The 22,866-nt window shown below is 32.8% G+C and overlaps 1 protein-coding gene across 3 annotated transcripts in view; it reads left to right on the forward strand.

The window, feature by feature from the left end:
• WRN (WRN RecQ like helicase) overlaps positions 1 to 22,866 on the forward strand; it is a 138,767-nt gene that overhangs the window by 76,346 nt on the left and 39,555 nt on the right. For 2 of the 3 annotated variants that reach the window (XM_019642884.1, XM_019642887.1), the window contains exons 19-27: positions 1,317 to 1,491; positions 5,823 to 6,004; positions 8,266 to 8,367; positions 8,653 to 8,745; positions 13,359 to 13,491; positions 19,483 to 19,653; positions 19,731 to 19,828; positions 20,664 to 20,739; positions 21,575 to 21,651. In XM_019642884.1, the coding sequence (XP_019498429.1) occupies positions 1,317 to 1,491; positions 5,823 to 6,004; positions 8,266 to 8,367; positions 8,653 to 8,745; positions 13,359 to 13,491; positions 19,483 to 19,653; positions 19,731 to 19,828; positions 20,664 to 20,739; positions 21,575 to 21,651 (1,107 nt within the window). The remainder of the gene's footprint in view (positions 1 to 1,316; positions 1,492 to 5,822; positions 6,005 to 8,265; positions 8,368 to 8,652; positions 8,746 to 13,358; positions 13,492 to 19,482; positions 19,654 to 19,730; positions 19,829 to 20,663; positions 20,740 to 21,574; positions 21,652 to 22,866) is intronic. The other variant, XM_019642885.1, reaches the window with a different exon arrangement.

Consider the following 22,866-nt stretch of genomic DNA (forward strand, 5'->3'; position numbering starts at 1 on the left):
TGTCAGACGTTGTACACTCAATAATTGACAACAACAACAAATGAATTTTTATATGAATTCTATCTTGTTCACTAATTATATGACTAACTTGAGTATTAGGGAAAATTTCAAAGTCATCTTAATAATAGACACGTTTTGAGTTCAGATTTTGTGCCAAGCACTGTCCTAGGCACTTTATGTAAGTAATCTAGTTTAATCCTTTTAACTGCTCAGTAAGCTACATATTATTTTCATTTTACGGATTAAGAAACTGTTACTAGTACTTCTTCCTATTTGTTTGAAAGCATTTCATATGTATGCTGAGAAGCTTCCCATCACCTTATTCCCTGATCTGTCTTCTCAGTGAAAAGCTTATAATTTTCATGTTATGGCATGTGTTTTCAAGGCCACTATACATGGAAATAATGTTTGTACTACCAATACAAACATAAAATAATCTAGGCAAATAGAATTTAAAGAGCATCATTAGTGTTTTCCTTTTCAGAAAAGGATAAAATAAGAGCAATAGTAGGTGAAGGAAACTCAGGTGTAGCTCTTAGAGACCTTTAGGTTGAATTTAAATGTAGGATTTTCTGTTGCCTTGATTGTCCTATATTCACAATAAAACAAGAATGTAATAAATATATTTTGAGTGTTCTGGCTATTCTGGTAGTCTCCCTGAAGTTAGTACTTGTAGTTCACTTCCCTTCTATCCTAAAGGGAAATCGTTCTCTCAAAGAAGGCTGTTTAATCTAGTATAGAGTCTGTTCTACTAGCAGATCACTTATGTTTGATCTTTTCCAGTCCATATTATTCTCAATCTCAGTGGCATTTCCTCCTAGTAACACTCTCCTTTTTGAAAGTGCTTATTTATTTTTTGGTGACATTGTGACAGCTTATCTTTCTGATAATATTGTCCTCTTTGATATTTTATGTAAAAATATGAAAATTGCACTTCTAATAGTTAATAGTTTTTTATTAAGGCTTCTGCTTAAATGGGTAAACTTGTCTCTGGCTTTCACTTTAATTTGAACAAAAACTGACTCAAAGGTGTTTGGTGTTTAACGTAATTCATTTCCACATTTGGCTTGCCATAATGTTTTAGATGTTTACGAAGTTAAATATATCATTGTTTTCTATGTGCTTTCTCCTTTTTTTAGTCTTTTACTAAAAGAAAATTAATAAAATGAAATTACATTGCAATTTAAAAAGAAATGGAAAATTAAATAAGATAAAATTCAAACAGTTCTGAAGCATATATGTACATATATATATATATATATATATATATATATATATTTATTTATTTATTTATTATGTTTTTTTTTTTTCTTTAGTTCTGTCTGGGAATTTGAAGGTCCAACTATCATCTATTGTCCTTCCAGAAAAATGGCAGAACAAGTTACAGCTGAACTTAGGAAACTGATGTTAGCCTGTGGAACATACCATGCAGGCATGAGTATTAACTCAAGGAAAGAGGTTCATCATAGGTTCATGAGAGATGAAATTCAGGTGTGAAGACTGGTCATCATTACCCTGTTCCCCATAGTGGAAACAGATGTATCTCTAATATTTATTTACCAGATGTTTATTGAATAGCTTCTTTTATTGAGCATACAATAGTTCCTCTGATGAAGGGAATCGTGTATAATGTGGGAGATAGATATGTGAACAAACTATTACAGACTAATATAAATAGCAGCCTTTACACTGTGCTGAGGTGCACAGAGGAGGGAACACTAGCTATTAAGGTAGGTTGTGTAATGGGGATGGTCTATCCAGGAAGAAGCAATTTGCGTAGAGTCTGAACAGATTAACAGAAGTTTGTCATGTATGCAAGTCCAATAGGTAAAGAGGGAAAAGGAATTGGTTATAGAATTCCAGGAAGAAACTAGCATGTGCAAAGCTCTGTGATATGAGAGTGCATACTGGGTTCAGGAAGTTGTGAGTAGGTTGGAAGGACTGCAGAGAAAGGGAGGGTGGACTAAGAATGGTTCCAAGTGAAGGCATAAAGGCAGGGAGGAACTGTTAGAGACTTATAGGAAAGTTGAATGGGTTGGTTGGTCAGGTTATAGATGCCTTTAAAACTTGCAAAGGGACAGGCTGGGATCGGTGTGATTTTTTTCAGATTACTTTAGCCTTAGTATTTTTTATTTAAATGAAATTTTATCTAATAGGTAAAACAGATTAAAGTAGAATAATTCTTGTTGAAGTTAATGTGAGGGAGAAAGGGGCCCAAGAGTCTCCCTATCTCTAAGACACTCTCCGTGGGTGTGTTATAATCCTCAGAGTGCCACAGAATGGAGTTTGAGAACCATCACAACAGACTATTCTTTGTTTTTGAGCATGATAATAATATTATAGAATCATTAGACTGGGAGCACTAAGTAGGTTTGATTTGAAGGAGAAAAACTGAAGAAAGGAGGGTATTGATGAAGGTCTTGTGAAATGCTACAGCTGAGATTCCTGTAGTGCTTGAAATCATGAAATAATTCCAATCATTACAGATGGTTCAGTGGGTATCATACAGAACATGTGGGGATATTTAAGTTTAAGCCACCTTAGTAGATTTCAGTCAACAACTGCACGCTGTCAACATCCTATCCACACTGTGTTACTATAAGCCTGTGGACTAGCCTTCCCCTCCTGTTGAGATGAACTTTTTGCTTTGCATTTTTCTGTCCAATAGGTCATCCATTTCCTCTCTTCGTAGCCCTCCCTATTACATGTAGCTGTTAACCACCCCAAACCAACACTGTTCAAACTGCCTACCTCAGGTCTGGTTTGTTATGTCCTGTCTATAAAATTCACTTTGCATTGTCATGCCGTAATGCATACCTGCATGAAAGCATCTATTCCCTTTCTTCCTCTTCTTTCCAAAGATAGGAACAGGCATCACAACTGCCTAGAATAGAGATTTTATACATCCTTAAATGCTTATATTTTTATTCTATTTTCCCAGGAGCTTGAAAATTATCAGATCAAATTTATTAGCTGCTGCTTACTGAATCTTAACAATCGAGGTTCGAGCTGTTAACTGAACAGTGATTTTTTCTATTATTGTGTATTACTAATTATTTATTTAGGTAGAAACATCTCCCCAAAACAGAAGACAGTACAGACTATATTATGTTGTGATGGGAGACTTCCTTGGAAGCACCTGGTTTTCCTGCCAATACATAGCTTCACTGAAGCATTAATGCTTTGAAATATGGCTTTAAAAACTTCACAGTGATCATCAATCATACCTAATATTGAGAAGGTATATATGTATGACATGCTGCTATAGGCAGGTGTCACAAGTTTTCATCAACATTATGAAAGTTCATAAATTAATGTTGATTGTATCACCCTAGGCTGACATCAGGGGGTCTGCTGTGTCTTACAACTAGCCAGTGTGGTGTACTCCTCCTTTGCCATTATAAATCATTCAAAAGTTTCAAATTTGAATTGAGAGTTCCCAGATACCTTCCCAGGATGATGAAAATACATTTCCTCATCTGTATAGAGTGGTCTGGTGCTCTTGATATTGCTTGCCATTGAGTGTTTATTGAGTGCCTGCTGAATACATACATGTACAGAATTCTAGATAGTCACTCTCCTGTCTTTTTACAGTTGATTTATATTTTACTGTGAGCCTGAAAGCAGAGCTGATCTCCCTAAACTCACGAGCCAAGCTCTTAGTGTCTTGGATTGAGTGTTAGAATCTTAGTATTTTCTATTTTACAATTTCAGAAAAAAAATTTTTTTCTTGCCGATTATTCATTAACAAATCTAACCACCTTTGGATGTAGGTTTGTATTTTTAATTTGTGACCATTCATTCTTTTAATCTTGACTTTTAGTTTTATGTCCTTTTGTGTCTCATTTGCCTTTTCGAGATGGCTTGAATTCTTTTCCTTTCTGGAATGAGGTTGTGGATTATTTGATAAAATATCATTATTTGCACCTGAGAGAATATGTTGGTCTCATCTAAAAAGAGTATCATATGATGAAAATTAAATTTTAAAAGTTCTTACCACACACACAGATACACACACCACACATACACACACACACACACACAAATGGTAACTACGTGAGATAATAGATGCGTTATCTATTACCTGATTATGGTAATCATTTCACAATATGTATGTGTATCAAATCATCACATTATACATCTTAAACTTATACAATGTTATATGACAATTATATCTCTATAAAGCTGGAAAAAATTGAATAACAACATTAAAAAAAGAAAATTTGACTTAATGTTGCTTATTCACTCTTAGGTATAGCAAAATTGTCTAGTTTTATTCACTCTATAAGTTTTTCTTAATATATTTTAATCCCTGTACTTATTTTTCTCTCACCATTATAATACTTCCTTTTATTTTATTTATTCAGTATTTTCTCTCTTTTTTTTTTTTGCTGCTCTTGGTCCATCTTAAAATCTTATTTTATGGTCAGTGATCCTTAATCTGTAAATTGGCAGGTAATCTTTTAATCTATAAGTGATTGATTGAAATTACATTAAATTGTTTCATAGTACTGTACTTTTAATAGCACTTTAATTTTAATTTTTACCAGTTATACATGCACAAAGTTTAAAGGACCAAATAATTCTATAGTGCTTACAATGAAAAACATCAACCCTTCGTTCCTTCCCCACTTAAATTTCCCATTCCAACTCTTTGAGTTTATTCTTTTGATGTTTACTGCTAGTATATATTGCAATAATTTGCTTATACTGCTACTACTTAGTTTTTTACTTATTTGATTAATTTTAGGCATTATCTGTTGACTTTCCACTTGCTTCCTCTTTAATGAGACACTTCCTTACATCAGTGAAAGATGATAGTTGCCTTTCACATCTTTTCCTGTCCTACTCACCCTATCCATGTATTTTTAACCCCCTTTCCTCTCAATATTAATATCATAATTTCGGTTAGATCACTATATATATTCAAATATTATACATATACATAACTATTTCTCTGTAAATGCTTTTTATTGCTAAGTCATATTATAGTACTTTATATATTTTTGTATTCTTATTGTTGTACTTTTTAGTTTTTTGTGTTCTTGTCACTAATTCGAATTGTTCCTAAAATTTCTCTGATTATGTAAATCTCATCCCAGTATACTTATATATATTAGCTATTCTACCAACTTTATCCTTTTAAAGATTCAGAGATAAATTCATGTTTCATTCTACCATCTTTAATGAGACACTTCCTTCCATCTTAAAACAATGCTAGAAAAATATTAAGATACTGTGCAATCAGGTAAGGACTCTTAAAACTTCATAATAACACAAAAATCTCATTTAATATAATGAATGTTTTAAGAGCTTCTTTTGTGTCTTGTACTTTATAGATAAAGAAACCACTTTATTTGCTACTTTTTATAGTGAGGGAACAGAAATCCTATTTTATATTCATTTATCCTTAATCTGTAAATTATATAGGTAATTTTTAAATTTATAAGTAATTGGTTGAAATTACATGAAATTCAGTTTCATGCCAAGGACTTTAGCTAATGAACTAATTATTCTTACTAAAAGGTACACATTGTTCAAATTTTCAGGTATAAAGCAAGTAAGTCATGGGGATGTAATGTACAACATAGGGAATGTAGTCAATAATATTGTGATAGTATAGTACGGTGTCAGATGGTTGCTGGACTTATGATCACTTCATTAGGTATATAAATGTTGAATAACTATGGTGTATACCAGAAACTCATATAATATTGTATGTTAGTTATATTTCAATAAAAATCTTTAAAAATAAAAGGTAAAAATGTGAAATTTGAGTTCTACTCAATGTTTTGTCAAACTATGTTATTATTTATTCTCAGTGTGTCATAGCTACCATAGCTTTTGGAATGGGCATTAATAAAGCTGACATTCGCAAAGTCATTCATTATGGTGCTCCTAAGGAAATGGAATCATATTACCAGGAGATTGGTAGAGCGGGCCGTGATGGACTTCAGAGTTCTTGTCACGTACTCTGGGCTCCAGCAGACATTAACTTAAATAGGTAAAAACGTTTATTGCTTTCACCCTTGCAGATTTCTTTTTTCTTTTCATATAAGCTTTCAAAGTATTTGAGGCAGCATCCAGAATTTCAAGTAATGTGTATAGTGCCTTTAAAACCAAAACAAAACCGAGGACATCTAAGAACATTTGTGGTAAGAGCTGCCTCCCAGAGGAGATGACCTATTTCAGCTATATTTATTTAGCATGAAGAATTAACTAAATTAGGAGTATACTGGGAATATAAAATAGATCTTAATATTGTGCTTCGATGAGCTGTTTTTTTTTTTCTCCTCAGGTCCTCTCAGGTTTTGATATGTCTTCAGCCACAGTTACTTCAGATGCCATTGATTTTTGTTACTGTTTTTTTCATCCTATGCTATAATGGTGCTTATTCCAGATGACTTTTGTCAATCCCTGTTTGGCTGTCTTTACCATTTGTTTCCTTAGTTAGTTTTATGAGAGTATGCCAGTCCTTGACAGTGTGTGAATAATCATGTTGCACTGTCCTGATTGACTGTCATGAAAGAAATATTAAGTGTTCAGTGTTTAAATACAGGAAAACCATTCTGCTTAAATACTAATAGGCATTTTGTTGGCACTTAAGTTCTGTGAGATTTATGTTGGAAAGGAAAACTTCAGCTTACAAAAATTTTAGGGGCAGCATTTAGCAACTGATTCCCTTATCCACAGAAGGGAAAAACACAGGATAAAAACTTATATGTTGTAACTAATGGGCCTGCCAAGTTGAAGTATTTTCAAAATGCACATCCACGTAGCTGAATAAATTGAGCTCTTGAATGGACGTGTTAGCCCATTTTATTAAAATGATGAGAGAGCCTATTCAATACAGTTTTTTTGTTTGTTTGTTTGTTTTTTAGTGTCCACTATGTTCCAAGCATTATGCTTCATGCTGGGGATACAATGATAAATAAAAGCAGATGTGGTTGGTACTTGTTTTCATAGTACCTACAGTATAATGGGAATGGCAGATCTTAATCACAGAATCATACAGCTATGGATACATAGGGTTAATTCTACCATTCTCTTTTTGTGTTTGAAAATTTCAGTAATCAGAAGTTTTTTAAAAAAGGATCATGCGAATATGTGTAAAATTACAATTGTTTTAAGTGCTATGAAGGAAAGTTGCATTGAGTAGTGAGTATATAACGGGTGTGTGTTTACCAAGTTGTAAAGGTCAGGTAAGTCTTCCCTCAGGAAGTGATAGGGTAAGTTCAGGTCTGAAAGAAGATCAGGGATTAATTAGGTAAAAATGTTTGCTATAAATTTTAAGCTCTTTCTTTTAAGACTAGTCAGTAGTTTTTGTTTCTTAACATAGAGTTGATAAAATCATCCTCTTAAACAGAACAATTGTTTTCCTTTTGACAGTAGTATCTATATAAAACTTTTTATGAACTAATTTGAAATAATTGGGATATTATTGCATCCTATTATTAAGTTTGAGATTATTCAAACATGTTGATTTCTGCCAGTTCTTATTTTATTTGTGCATCATGCTAAAGATGCTGAAGACTTAACCTGAGTTTTATATTGTGGCTTTTCAGATTCATCAGCGGAGATAGTTCCTGTTTTCCTGGGTCTCAAAAGATATTTTAAATGGTTTTTCTCATTAAGATTTAACAGGCAGTAACAGTGATCGGTAATCAAATAGTGGTGCCGGAAAACCCCTACTTGAATCTTCAGTATAGACAGGTTCTTTGCATCTACCCTAAAGGAAATAAAACTAGGGTTAATCAGGATAAAAAAAGGATTTAACAAGGATTGAGGACACATCTGTGTCATCCTTGTGACAAATCTCTTCTATCAGAAAAAAACCAAAAAGTTTTAGAATAAATGGAGTTGCTGGGGCTCAACTGCAAAGGTCACTGTAATTCACAAAATATTGAATCTCTCCTATGTTATAATCCTCTGACTGAGAAGATACTTGACTAGTCATCATTGTAAATATGTAATTTTATATTTCTTATTGCAGAAGCCATACCATTGGCAAAGTCTCGGTGTACAGAGAGGATCTAAGGAGAATTCTTTCAAAAATAATTTTCATAAAAAATATTAAAATGCTTGCCTGTTGTGGGGGAATTCACTGGGAAGGGACACAAAAACTTCCTGGTGTGATAGAAATGTTATTTATCTTCATAGGGGTGTGGTTATTATAGGTTATGAAAAATAAACAGTAAGAAGTAAATAAAAAGTAACAAAATCGCTAAGCAATTTATGTATTCCTATGATGTTTTTAATTGACAGGTTCCGCCTTAGTGAGATACACAATGAAAAGTTTCGATTATACAAATTAAAGATGGTGGCAAAATTGGAAAAATATCTTCATTCCAGCAGTTGTAGGCGACAGTATGTATTATTTATTTTATATCAATTAATAACATGGATTTATGCATGGTGCTCTTTTAAGAAAGAAGTTTTGCAAAGTAATTAGGATTTAGAAACAATATTTTGTTGGTGTTACATATGTACTGAATTTTTAAGGCAGCGTTCTTTTTGCCTCAGTAAACTGAAGCCAAATAATGAGGTCCCAGGTGAATCAATTAATGATGATTTTACCTCATTATTTTCAACAATGAATTTAACATATATGTTTTTGTTCTTTTATTTAATTTTAAATTTTCTCTTGGGTAGAATCATCTTGTCTCATTTTGAAGACAAACAACTACGAATAGCCTCTTCTGGTATTATGGGAACTGAAAAATGCTGTGATAATTGCAAATTCAGGTAAAGATTTCTCCTTCTAGATGGACATTCTAAAAGTCTTTGTTTTTCTTCCTTTGCAAATAATTTTTAATCAAGTTTTGTTGAATGATATGTACTGTGGGTTTATTTAAACAAAATAATGAACTTATATGTGTAAATAGATGACAAAGCAGACAATATTATTTTGCTTTATAAATAGACAAACCAATAAAATGGTAAACCTAAATCTAAACATATCAGTAATTTCATTAAATATAAATGGTCTAAAACACCATTTAAAAGTTGACATTGTTAGAACTGGTTTAAAAATATGACCCAACTATATGCTGTCTGTAAGAAATCACTACAGGTGTAATTATATAGGTAGGTTAAAATAAAAAGATAAAAACTTAGACCATGAAAACACTGATCAAAAGAAAGCTGGTATTATTATTTTAATATCAGATAACAGAGACTTTGGAGAAAGAATATTTCCAGAGATAAAGAACGACATTACATGATGATAAAAGGGTCAGTCTACCAATGTATCACTCACATATTGATACACAGAGAGAAAGAGACAGATAGGGGGGAGAGAAAGACAGAGACAGACAGACAGAGACACAGAGATAGAGAGAGACTGATTTTAAGGAATTGGTCCACGCAGCTGTGGGTATTAGCAAGCCTGAAAGCTGTAGGGCAGACTGCCAGAAAGTTGGGCAGGATTTCTATGTTTAACAGTCTTGAGTCATAATCCCTTGCTGTCCAGCAAACCTGTTTTTGCTCTTTAAGGCCTTCATTGGATTGGATGAGACTCACTCACAGTATCAAGGATAATTTTCTTTACTTAAAGCAGCTGATTGTAAATATTAATTTCATCTGCAACATACCTTTATATATAGCAACACCTAAATTAGTGTGTTTGACCAAACAACTGGGCTCCACAGCCAAGCCAAGTTGACACATAAAATTAGCCATCATATCCTAGAACACATAACCCCAAATGTGTATATATTTTACAAAAGAACTGACAGAATTGAAAGGAGAAATAGAGAAATCCATAATTACAGTTGGTAACTTCAACATCTTCTTTCAGTAATTAATAGAACTAGTAGACAGAAAATCAGTAAGAAGGATAAACCAAAGTGTCAACAAATTGGATCTAACTGATTTTATACAACACGGCACCCAACAACAGCAGAATATGCATTCTTTTCAGGGGCAGATGGAACATTCACAAACATAGACCATATTCTGGGTCATAAAATTAACCCTAGGGCCGGCCTGAGTGGCTCAGTTGGTTAAGAGCTCGCTCAAGAGTTTGAGCTCTGAGCAACAGCGGTTCGAGTCCAGCCTGAGCTGAGCAGCCGCTGAGCTGCCAACAGGTAGCAGGATGGCTCAGCTAAAAAAAACCCAAAAACAAAAAACCTTAAATTTAAAAGAATAGTGTCCATACAGAATATGTATGAATGTTTTCTGACTGTAATGGAATGAAACTAGAAATTAGTAACAGAAAGATAACAGACTACTAAATAACCCATGAGTCAAAGAGGAATTCTCAGGGTAAAGCAGGAAATATTTTCGACTGAATGAAATGAAAATATAAAATGTGTGGGATGCAGAAAAGCAATGCTGAGAGGGAAATTCAGAGCATTAAATAGTTATAAATAGAAAAAAATTTTCAAATCAATAACTGAGCTTCCACCTTAAGAAGCAAATAAGAGCAAAGTAAGCTAAAAGGAAGAAGGAAGGAAATAAGATAAGAGCATAAAACAATGAAATAGAAAGACAGTAGACAAAACCAATGCACTTGAAAGCTCATTACTTGAAAAGGTCATTAAAATTGATGGAAACTTCTAACAAGATAAGAAAGAGAGGAAACACAGATTACCAATATCAGGAATGAAAGGAATTTCAGAGGAATTCCAGCAGACATTAAAAGGATAGTAAGGAAACATTATGAATAACGGTGTAAGTGTTATATTATACATTCAGTAATTTAGATGAAATGGAGCAATTCCTTGAGCTAGCAAAACTCACCCACAGTGAAACAGATAACCTGAATAGTCCCACAACTGTTAAAGAAATGGGATCCTTGTTAAAAACCTCTGAAAATAAAATTCCTTAGCCCAAATAATTTCAACAGCAAATTATACCAAGCGTTTACAAGAAGAAATAATGCCATTTCTACAGTATGATTCCATTGATATGATATTCTCTCAAACATAAGACTATACTATAGGGATGAAGAAAACATCAGTGGTTTCCAGAGGTGCAAGGGAGGGGGAGGGTATGATATCAAAGAAATAAGCACAAGGGAGTATTTTGCAGTAATGGAATTGTTGTGTGTGATGGTAGTTGATGATGGGGATGGTTAGATGAGTCCATGCCTATGAATCCATGGATGTGTGTAAACTTGTAAAACTTTATACGTACATACACACACAGACCACAATCAATTTCACTGTATATTACTTGAAAAAAATAAAAACAAATGGTATACCTAGTTGAAGTAACTGTATAACGAGATGTGGTAGCTGTATTACTATTAAACGAAAGAAATATTATTGAGGATGGAATGTTCTCTATGCAATGATAAATGGTTCTTTCGCCAAGAGGACAGAATTGTTCTATGCACCTTAAAAAACATAAAACAAAAAAAAAAACCTTACAAAAGCACAAATTGACAGGACAGCTGGAAGAAATCAACAAATCCACCATCAAAGTAGAACAATTTGATATTTAGTTATTGGTAGGTTAAGCAATAAAAAAATTAATAAGCTATTGAAAATTTGGTCAACATAGTAACAAGTTTGATTTATCAGACATGTCATATGTAGAACCCTGTATCAAGCAATTAGAGCAATGTATCTAAAACATTTTTACTTCATGTCCACATAGTTAATGATGATATTTGTATAGCACACAACGCTAGCTGAGTCTAGATTCTGTCCAGATTCTAAGGTGTGAAGTGATTAACCTTTCAGCATACCTATAATCTATTTCTAGCACCCTGGTTGGGAAGTGCTGAATTAGAGACTACACTTCTTACACATACATGGAATATTTATAAAAATCGACTATTATTAGAGCAGTGGTCTGCAAAACATGGACCAAACTTGCTTGTTTTTTTTGTTTTGTTTTGTTTTGTTTTGTTTTTCACTGTTATGAAGTATTTTATTACATGAAACACAATTGTTTATCACAATTTATTTATCTATTTTTTGTGCACTTAGTTTGATTTTTATTACAAAGAATGTTGCTATTAACAACCTCATGCAGGTCTCCTTGTGTTCCTGTAAAAGAGTTTCTTCAAGGCAAATTCTTAGAAATAAAATAGCTAGAATACATATTATGCATATCTTTATAGTAGATATTTTTAAATTGCATTTCAAAATGGTGCTAATTTTAACTTGAACTAGTAGTTTATAAGAGCTTACATTGCTTCCTATCTTTTCTAAAATTTTATTGCCAGATTTTTCTTTCTTTTCTTTTTTTTTTTTATTATTATTTTTTTGTGTGAATCAAGTTTTCTTGGAACACAGCCATGGCCTTTTGTTTATATTGGGTTGTTGGAAAAGTCATGACGCGTTTTTGCAATGAAAAACATAGAAAAAATACGTCATGACTTTTCTGACAACCCAATATATTATTTATGGCTATTTTTGCAGGGTTGATCTGAGTAGTTGTAACACAGACAGCGACTGTATGTCCCACGAAACCCAAATTATTTATTATCTGACACTTTATAAAAACGTTTTCTGACCCCTGTGCTAGATTACAGCATGTCTCAAATGTTTTTCAGTGTGTTGGAATCAAACACACCACATTTTCTCTAGAATGCAACTGAATTAAAAGTAAATAAAAGGAAAAACAATTTCTCATTCATTTGGATATTAAAAATAACACTTTTAAATAGCTCATTAATTAACTCATCAATCAAAGAAAAAAATCAGACTGGAAATTAAAGCATTTATAAAACTTAGTGACAGTTACAATAATATACATTAAAACTTGTAAGATGTAGCCAGGTGGTACTTTGTGGAAATTAGAAAGTAATTGAATTAGGTAGTTGAACTGTATTAGTTGATTTTCACTAAGGAGTCCCTTTGTTCTCAACCTGCTGTAAAGAATTCTCATTTATATTAATGATAATTTCAAATCTACCTGAGGATGGCTTAGGAATTTAACTTCTACAGAGGACTTAAGTGAAAAGTTTATAATCTTTGTGCCATATTTTACAGTCATTAAAGTTTAAACTTACAATTTATTACATAGGAGATTTGTTTTTAAGTTAAAAATGGTTTTTGGCAACAAAACTTTTCTTCTAACCAAAACTTAACACACAAGTCTAATATTTATATAATCATTTGAGCTCTTTGAGCTCCATTTCTGCTCTCTGCTTGAACTTGGGTTTTAGGCCACTAGGGTTGAGAACCATCAGCATAACACACGTGTGATGCTATATTATAGTTTCTATTTCATGTTTTACACACTTCATATACTCTTGACTGTAATGAACTTTATTTGTAGCTTCTGAAGCAGTTGGCACATTTGAGATATTTTTTACTTGACTAATTATGACACTAAATCTTTTTATTTCTAAAGGTATATGCTTTGGCTAAGCTTTCTAACATATTATTATTTTTATGTAGATTGAATCATTGCATTTCCTTTGATGACTCAGATGATATGTCACAGGACTTTGGTCCACAAGCATTCCAGCTATTATCTGCTGTGAAAATGTTCGGAGGAATTGGGGTTTCCATTTTATTTCTTAGGGGTTCTGTAAGTATATCTGTGAATCACCTCCATAATTCTTTTACTCCTATTATACTTTTCTTCAGAGGTTTGCTGTATTACAATTGTAGCTTTGACTTTAGATGAGTTATTAGAAACTCAGAGAGTCATATTAAGTTCCAGTTAGGCACTGTGTTCATTACTTCTGACAAAACATGTGTGTATCACATGTACTGCTGTTTTCATATTTCAGGCTGACGTTCAGCTCTGAACCTCAGTCAGGAATCAAGTTTATTACATTGTAGTTGGATAAATCCCTAGGCTGGTTTCTCTTAGGATAATTTAAAAAAGTTAACTTTCATTGTGTCAAGGGACAAGTTAGAACAAAATTGTATCTTTTGGTGCCCTGGAAAGTAGTCAATTCTTTGAGCAAAACTTTAATCTCAATGATTATTTGTGAAAACAATATATGGCAGTATGTTTTTTCTTTTCTTCTATTCTGTTTCTTATCAGAAGCATTTAAAATTACAAGGAAGTTTTTTATTTTTATTTTTTGCTTTACCAATGAATAGTCAATTCAGCTACTTTTTTTTTTTTTTTTTTTAGTGTTCCAGCATTATGCTAACAGTGGCAGGTGACTGAATAAGTCGTGACCCTTACAATTAGAGAGCTTTTTCTGTAGTCCTTTTGTTTATATGATTTTATTCCTGATTTAGAAGTCTGTAAAGCAAAGTGTTATATATTAATATTAGTTGAATAAATCAAAAGTGTAATAGAATCCTTTGCAAATATGTATATTTCTTAAAAATGTCCTTAAAAGTAGAGATTAAAATTCTCACTTGTGTGTAGCATTTAAAAAAATAATTTAGGTAAGCATTTATTTGTTGAACACATGAATGCTTTATGTAAATATTTTCTGAGTTTTTATTTTGCTTAGAAAGGGACATATTCAATTAATCAGTTATAAATATTTTTAATGAACTATATTAAAAACATGTTAACTTTCCGGGTAGTGATGTTTTTAGGTTCTGAATGGAGTTCAAATTTTGTTTTTAAATCACAAGTTTGATTAGAAATTTAATCATAGTGTTGACTAATGAACTTGGTTTTAGCTGCTGTGAGTTCTTTTTTTTTTGTATAAAAAGTATTTTAAGTTGCAAAGGATAGATTAAATATTATATCTCTGAAAATTTCTTCTGTCTCTGTCATCTTCAAGACCTGCATATGCCAGCGAAATGTATAATTTAGAAAAATTATCCTTGTTTTAATTTGGTATAATCCAGTGGTATCCAGTATCAACAAATAAGTGTAAGTGGGCTCCTAGACAAACCTGAACTGGTCACAAGAGGGATCAGATTTCCCCTATTATTTGAAAACCAAGTCAGACCACTTACACTGGCAGTCTCTTCTGGGAGTCTCCAAATTAAGAAGTTTCTTCTTTGTGAAATTTTATACTACCCTTGCTAGGTAAAGGGTGCCAAACTTTTTAAAAAATACCACTTAACGAAAATCTGTAGACATTAAATACAGTGAAAATAAAGCAATTTTCCCCCCTTTCCACATCAGTGATCTTGGTATCTGCTGGGATATTGTTTTAAAAATTATAACTGTGATTCCTTTGGGGATTTGGTAAATCGTCCACCTTAACTAATTTAGGCAAAATTAATGTCTTTGTAGATAATCTTGATCTATAAGATGATAAATATCTTAAACTGGGAACTCTTGGAGTTTATTTAGAGAGAAAATATTTGTACATATATATGTACAACAAATATAGTTTCAGCAGCACGCGATTCTCCTTCTTTACACAAGATTTTTCTAAATAGTATAAATGATTATGCAGCCCATCCATGTATTTGTGAATGGAGTTTAAAACTGTTTTTAAAGGAACAAGTTTAGTTAGAAATTAAATAGTAGAAGTGTTGCCTAAGGAACTTTGTTTTCATGTCTAAACAGCTCACTACATAAATATCTTTCAACACCCTGTGTGAATAAGTGATAAGATATGCAGTTGTCTTAATATTATAGATCAGAAAATAGAAGCACTGTCATTAATTTGAATTGCCAGGAGATTAAGTTAATCCTCTTTCCTGATGACATTATAAAAGTGGTAAACCTTATATGATGAATTAGATAACACTTTTGATAAAAAATGTTTTGACTATGGGCAGCCATTGGAAAACTATTTGTGGTTTTAATCACCCTTTATAATTTTCAAACTGTCTGATATTTAATTTTCTGTATTAGCTATTTCATCTGATTGAATTGTATTCCTAGAGATAATTATTGTTACTTTATTTTTTGGTTTTATTATGTACATAGAATAATTCCAGAAATGACTTTTAAAGCTCTGAAGTGACAGCTGTGAGCTTCTTTGGCCTGTGGGAACTGGGAAAGAGGCAAAAGGAAGAAAAAAAAAACCATAGTAAAAATATAAATAGCAACTATGGTTTGTTTTGTACACTAAGAACAGAGGGATTTAAAACTTTTTGTATTACAGTTTGTAACTTCTTTCCCACTGCTTATTAAACATACATTTTTGTATGGGGCACTATATATACTGTTTTGTGGGGAATCTAAAACTGAATTAGATGAGACTTATCATCTAGTATGAAAGGTGTTACTTAGGAAGAAATAAGTATAGTGTAGCATAGAAACAGATAAGAGACATACGAATAGACATAAAGTAAACTTGTTTAAGTCCTGAAGAGAGAGTGCTTGTTAATAGCTTGGAAATTAGAAAAGTCTTTGCGAAGCTATCACTGGAACTTTCTATTTTATGGGCAAAGTAGTAGTAGATTTTGGCATTCGGAGATGGAATGAGGGAAGAAGGGTGGAGGGGGAATGAATGGGCGTTCTCAGCAGAAAGAATTGCCGCAAAAAGCAATTGTGATTTTTATAGAAGCTAATCAGAGACGTGGCAAGTTTGTTCGTTTTCTCTGTCATATACTGACACAAAGATTTTGCTTGTATCAGAAAGTGATAATTTGGGTTGTGTGCTGTCATAATAAAGACAGTCAACTGTCTTTATTCTAAATTATCCATCAATTTTTAGGTTTTCCTATTCCTTGATATACCAGTTTGGTGCCCCTTATTTTACTAGCTTCATACTAGTAAATGCGTTCACTCACTTCAGGTTTTTTTCTACTTATGAAAGGAAAGGCTAGAGGAATAATTTTTAGTGTCCAGATTGCTAATATGCACTAGCTAGGCAACTTAATACCTTTGGTATTATTAGTTTGCAAGCAGTAGACTCTCCTACTACAAAGTTATGCCCCATGACAAGTATTCCAGGGAAAACGAAGTAAATACCAAGTCACAATTTTCCTTTAGGATTAAGAAATTCAGGTTCAGTTAAAGGGTCAGCTGTTAACTAATAAAAACTAAGTTAATGCTGTTGAGCCAGGCCCTGTCCTGGTTACTCGATCTTCACAACATCCCTGAGGGTAGAAACTGTAATTATTCCTGTGTAGCAGCCCGGGAAATAGAAGCACAAGATAAAAAACTTGTCCAAATTAAAAAAGCTAGTAAGTACCACAGCTATGACTTGAACCCAGGTAGTCTTGCTGTGCTAACTACAATCAATGTATATGTAAATGTATATGTATACATGTACGAGTATGTATATGTGTATATATTTGTGTGTGTGTGTGTGTGTGTGTGTGTGTGTGTGTGTGCGCGTGTGCGCGCACGCACGTGAATGCTCACACACACATGTGTATGGTATAGTAATAAAAGATTAGAACCAGTAGTCTGGAGGCCTGTATTCTAGTCCGAGCTCTAGGACCTTAGTCTACCACTTAACATCTTTGAGGCTCTTATTATTTGTTAGCAATATAAGTAAAAAATGACTAAGTAGATCAAGAGTTCTAGCATTCCTTTGAGCTCTGAAATTATATGATGTTTGATTTTAAACGTTCTACTCACATCAACCCAAAATCAGTTAGCATAGGTAGGGATTGTTAAGAAAGAATAAGGTCCCATGTTGTACCTGGGTGTTTCTATTTCTGTAAATCTTGTTCTAATTCAATTTTTGTATATATAATCACCATGATACTAAAGCTTATTACTTAGGTATTTTAATAAAAAGAATTGTATTTTTATTTATACGATTTAATAGAATGCATGTTATAGATTCTGTTAACTCACCTTACTGGAAGCTCATATTTTAAGTTCAGAATGTAAGTCCTGATGTGTCTCTGATGGAAATTTATCCCAATTTAATCGTATTTCAGCCTAGATTGCCTTTGTGTGAGGGATCTAGCTTCATTTAGGCTATTTCACTTGTATTCACATTTTTAATATTCCAAAATAAAAAAGCTGTAACTATAATATTCTCCTCAGTTGAATAAAACCAATACATTCATAATAGTCTTATCGCGTGCCTATATCTGCTGGAACTCACCCTATACATTTGTTTGATTTTGACCCCTGGATTTTTACATGCTTTGATTGTTAAACCCACATTGGAGTATAGATGAAATGTAAAAATGTTGAATGACAGGCTATTCCTGTTTCTAAAATTTTAGACTGCATGTTACATTGAAATTGTTAGAATACAGTAACCTCTTGACATATTCAAGGAATGGATGTTTTTGAAACCTGAATATAACCTAAAATACAGTGTTTATATTCAAAATCTCATAATCACTCTCAGTAATTTAAACAGAAAGGTACTTATTATTGCTGAGTATTAAATAGCTTTATAGTATTGTTTGTAAAATTATATTGTGAAATAGCCCCCGACGAGAGCAGCTGCCTCTTCTGTGATCAAGTAGCTATCTGTCTATTTGGGAAGCAGCCGCTACAGCACCTGACCCTAAACTGCACTGAACAGGGAGCTGTAAGGATCAGGAAAGTTCTACTCCTGCATACTCTGGGGACCATGCTGAGCCCGTGGTAATCTGTATCAACAAGATGGATGCTTCTTGTCACTTAGGAAGCTAGTAGTTGTATGCTGGATTCTTTGTTCACATGTTCTTGTAAAAAGCAAATGCCTCTACAAATGCAGCTGCTAAAATAGCGGAGGAGCAGCCTTGCCTCACTTCCTGCTTAGAGATATTACAGTAAATGCCTCTGATTAGTGTAACTTAAATTATATTCAGAACCCTAGCTGAAAGGGAGTTTGAGAAATAGTGTTTGTAACTTTTCTGGTAGAAGACATTACAGTGGATGAGGTTAGAATGACGCCTGAATTACAATCTTCCATATTTACCACAAATACATTAGATAGGAGCAATTTTCCATAAAGCCGTATATATACACCACCATATACATTTGAAAGTAGTATTTGCTTGTGTAGGATGAATGAAAGAGGTAGTTAGAGGGCAAAGAGAATGGAAAAGTGCTTTATAGAGAGTGAAGGTGGGGAGAGTCAGCTTCCGTTAGAGGACAAGAGCATTGCGTATGACAGACTAGCTTCCCCAACATTTCTAGATGACTACGAAGAGTCTCCCATCGGAATATTCTCTTCACTTAGGGAAAAGTATTTCAAAAGCAGTGACTGTTTAGCACATTCCCGCTTTTCTTGGTATATCTGAATGAAGCAGCTAAATCAGAAATGATTAAGCACACTGGGCAGCGCACCATGAACAAAAAGCACATTAGTGACGACCATGCAGTGGAACCTGAGTGGCTGCATTGCACTCACTGATTACTAGCCGTTGGGTCACACTGCCTTTTAACACTCGCGCTTCTAGTCCAGAGCTGCAGATTCTGATCCTTGTGTTCAAACAGTAATGTGAGTGTGTTCATAAAAGGTCTAAATAGCAAAGGCGAAATATTCCGAACATATCCAGACCGTTCCATGGGGAAACGCATGTGAATTATATGTGAAATTTCCAGCCATTATTTAAAAAAAAATAACAGGAACACTGTTTTGATTATATACTTGTTTGTGAATTAAGTATTCAGAGCAAGCAGGATGAGTATAAAAATTTTGTAGGGTTTTAAAGCTGAAGCTTAGTGTTAAATCCAAAGACTCAATAAATGCTTAATTAAATAAGCATTTTTAGATATTGATTTTATTCCTAATTTCAGAGCTCGCAGCGTCTTCCGGATAAATATCGCAGCCACCGTCTTTTTGGCACTGGCAAGGATCAAACAGAGAGTTGGTGGAGGGCTTTGTCTCATCACCTCGTGAATGAGGGATTCTTGGTAGAATCTCCTGGGCATAACAAATTTGTAAAGATTTGCGGACTTACAAAAAAGGTAAACAATGTAGAAATCTACCTGTTTGATATAATTTTTCTCACTGTGCATTAAAAGCTTCTTCTTGTGTTCAATAGGGTGGAAATTGGCTTCATAAAGCCAGTACAGAATCTCCTCAGACACTTATCCTTCAAGCTAATGAAGAATTGTGTCCAAGAAAGTTTCTTCTACCAAGGTTAATTTTTCTGTTTGTTTGTTTTTTGTAACTTCTGGGTTTTTTGTTGTTTAAATGATTCAAATTATATTCAATTTACAGGTGCCACACAAGTAAAATGGGTGAAGATATCGTTTTTGCATATCTTTTTTAGTCAGTTTGGGATATGGGTCAGTGGGAGAAAGATAAATCATAGAACATTTTTCTTGCTCGATAGGAAGTAGCTGAGTATGGTGTTTAGAAAGTTGCTTTCCCATTGATTAAAGAAGCAGCATTGAGATCAATGTGGAAGAATCCATATACTATAGTTTCTTTTTATATGTAGAAGGTGGGAAGGGAATAAATACACTTGCTACCTACTTTTTAGTACCTTTACATGCTATCAATCATTTATTAGTTTTTTAATAAATTGAGATATGATTGATATAGCATTGTGTAAGTCTGAAGTGTACGACGTGTTGATTGATCCATTTATCTGTTGCAATGTGATTACTACAGTGGCTTTAGCTAACACCTTCATAAGGACACATAATTATTCTTTTTTGTGTTGAGAACAATTAAGATCTAGTCCAAGCAACTTTGAAGTTATAATACAGTATTGCTGACTATAATTACTATGTTGTGCATTAGATTTTCAGTTTTTCTTTTAAACTTAAAAAAAATTAAACAGTTTTAAACTTAAAGTTTAAAGAGCTTTAAAAGCTCTTTCATAGCTTTTTCTGAAAAAAAAAATCAATTTTAAAAATTATCAGTTCTAAGAGTAATATAATCAGATCTGCCTTCCTGAGAGTGGAGGTATGATGTATTAGATAATTACATTTTAACATTATGATAATTTAATTTTATTATTTTTCAGTTCTAAAACTTTGTCTTCGGGCACTGGACAGCATTCCTCTAATCAAGTACCAATTGAATTAACTGCAGAGAAGAAGGTTGGTTTTTATTAAAGAGGTGGCCCTTATTTGTTTCATTTTTTATTGATGCAACTTCTATTTAAAAATTTTATATTTTAATTCCCCTCCAATTAAAGAGGAACATGCCATATATAACAAAATACAAAAATTTGAAAGAGAAGTGATAATGAACAGAATAAAATGTGTGGTAGATGATTTCTGGGTTAATAGAATAGTTAGAAGTATTGAAAATGTAACTTATTTTTATTCTTTTAAGCCTGTTTTATAATTCATTTGGCCTGGAGGGTGTTTTTGTTGTTGTTTCTTTTTACATATTTTGATACTTATAGTTGATTGAAAAATAACCCTGATTTCTAAATGTTTTCATTAAACTTATTAAAATTACACATGTGCACATGTGCGTGCATGCACACACAAACACACACACACTTTCTTGCTTTGTTTTTGGATCTTAACTATTACAGATTAAATACTTACCTACAGGCAGACTTCAGCTAATTAGAACACTGAGGTAATAGATAAAAATGCTTCTGGTGAACTTTTTCTGCTTTATTCAAGTATGCAGAGTATAACAATCATTTTTGTAACTTGGGCTCTTGTTATGTCTCAAAGAATTATTTTGATCATAAATTTTCTATAAATTTGGGAGGAATGGGACATTATGTTGCATTTCTAACTGCTTTTAGAACCTTAGTAGTTAATAATTCAAGAAGTTATTTTCAGGAGATTTATCTGATGACTTGGTTAGTTAGAGGAAAAATTGTCATTGTAGATGTTGTATCTTATTTTCTTCATATTTGAAAGCTTTTTGAAACTTCTAATTTTTTTAAATGAACCTCTCTATGTTTAAAAGCAGTCTGATTTGGTGAAGATGTATTCCTGCAAAGCAGTTGATAAAATTTCTTCTGGGACTAACATTCCTAAAAAAAGGTACAGAGTTCAAAATTTTTATTTTCTATACTTTATCAGCACTATTTTTCTTTCTTTCCTAAAGAGAAAGGTCTATCAGATAGATGTTGGGCCATTTCAGAAGGAAGTTAAAGTTAAATTTAAAGTTAAAACATAAGCCTCCAATGTTATAATTATTAAAGCAGACATATAAAGTGATAGTATTAATATTAATTTAATAGCTAATACTTCTTGGGTATTATTGTTTGCCAGGCTCTATGCTAAGTGCTAAGCATTTTATATGTGGTATCTCATTTAATTCTTACAACAACCTATGAGTTAGCTACCATTATTTATGCCCACTTTTTATAGTTGAAGATACTAACAGTTAAGAAGTTAATTAATTTATTCAAGAACATACAGATAATGGCAGAAATATTTGTCAACCTCTAGCATCTAAACACTAGCTAATTTTATTTGTATAAAATAGATGTTCTCACTCCACTTAAAAAAAAAAAGATTTTATGGCAACATAAAATGTTAGGTATTAGAGTTGGTAGAGAATAAAGGTAATGTACCTATTGTACTTTAAATTTTAATATTTGGCTTGCTGACTTAATAAAAGTGTGGAGAATGTACAGAATTACAGAAGGTCTGAAGATAGAGAATTTCAAAAACTTGTCAGGACCTATATACAGATTAAGTAGACTATTTACATACGTATCAGAGGAAAGTAAATTAATGTGCTCTATTCGTACGGTTTGCTCACTTAGATAATACTACTTTGGATCTTACACACATTTACCATACCACTCTACCATCACAAACAATTTCTTTTTGTTTGGATATGTAGTATGTTATTACTATGTTTTCTATAAACAAAAGGCTTAAGGAGTGTACAGAACAATATATTCATTTGACGTACTGAAGCATTTCTTCATTTAAACTTTTACTGTGTTTTTCCTAGACATCTTCTTTGGGCCAGGTACTGTCAATATTTATTGTAGGCACTGGGATTTAGTGGGGAATAATAGAGACAGATAGTCACTGGCCCTCCCAGCGTTTATAGTCTAGTGGGATATACACGTAAGGGAACATAAAATTACCACCCAGCGTTATAATACTTTGGAAACACATTTTGGAAGTGACGTTTGAGGTTTAAGTAGAAGTTAGTCAGATGAAGTGAGGGGAAGTTGTCTAAGCAGAGGACTAGCTCACATAGTAAAACCTGAAAGCAAGAGAGGGTGTGACATGACC

Source organism: Hipposideros armiger, unplaced genomic scaffold (assembly GCF_001890085.2).
Source record: "Hipposideros armiger isolate ML-2016 unplaced genomic scaffold, ASM189008v1 scaffold_73, whole genome shotgun sequence".
Taxonomy (NCBI): domain Eukaryota; kingdom Metazoa; phylum Chordata; class Mammalia; order Chiroptera; family Hipposideridae; genus Hipposideros; species Hipposideros armiger.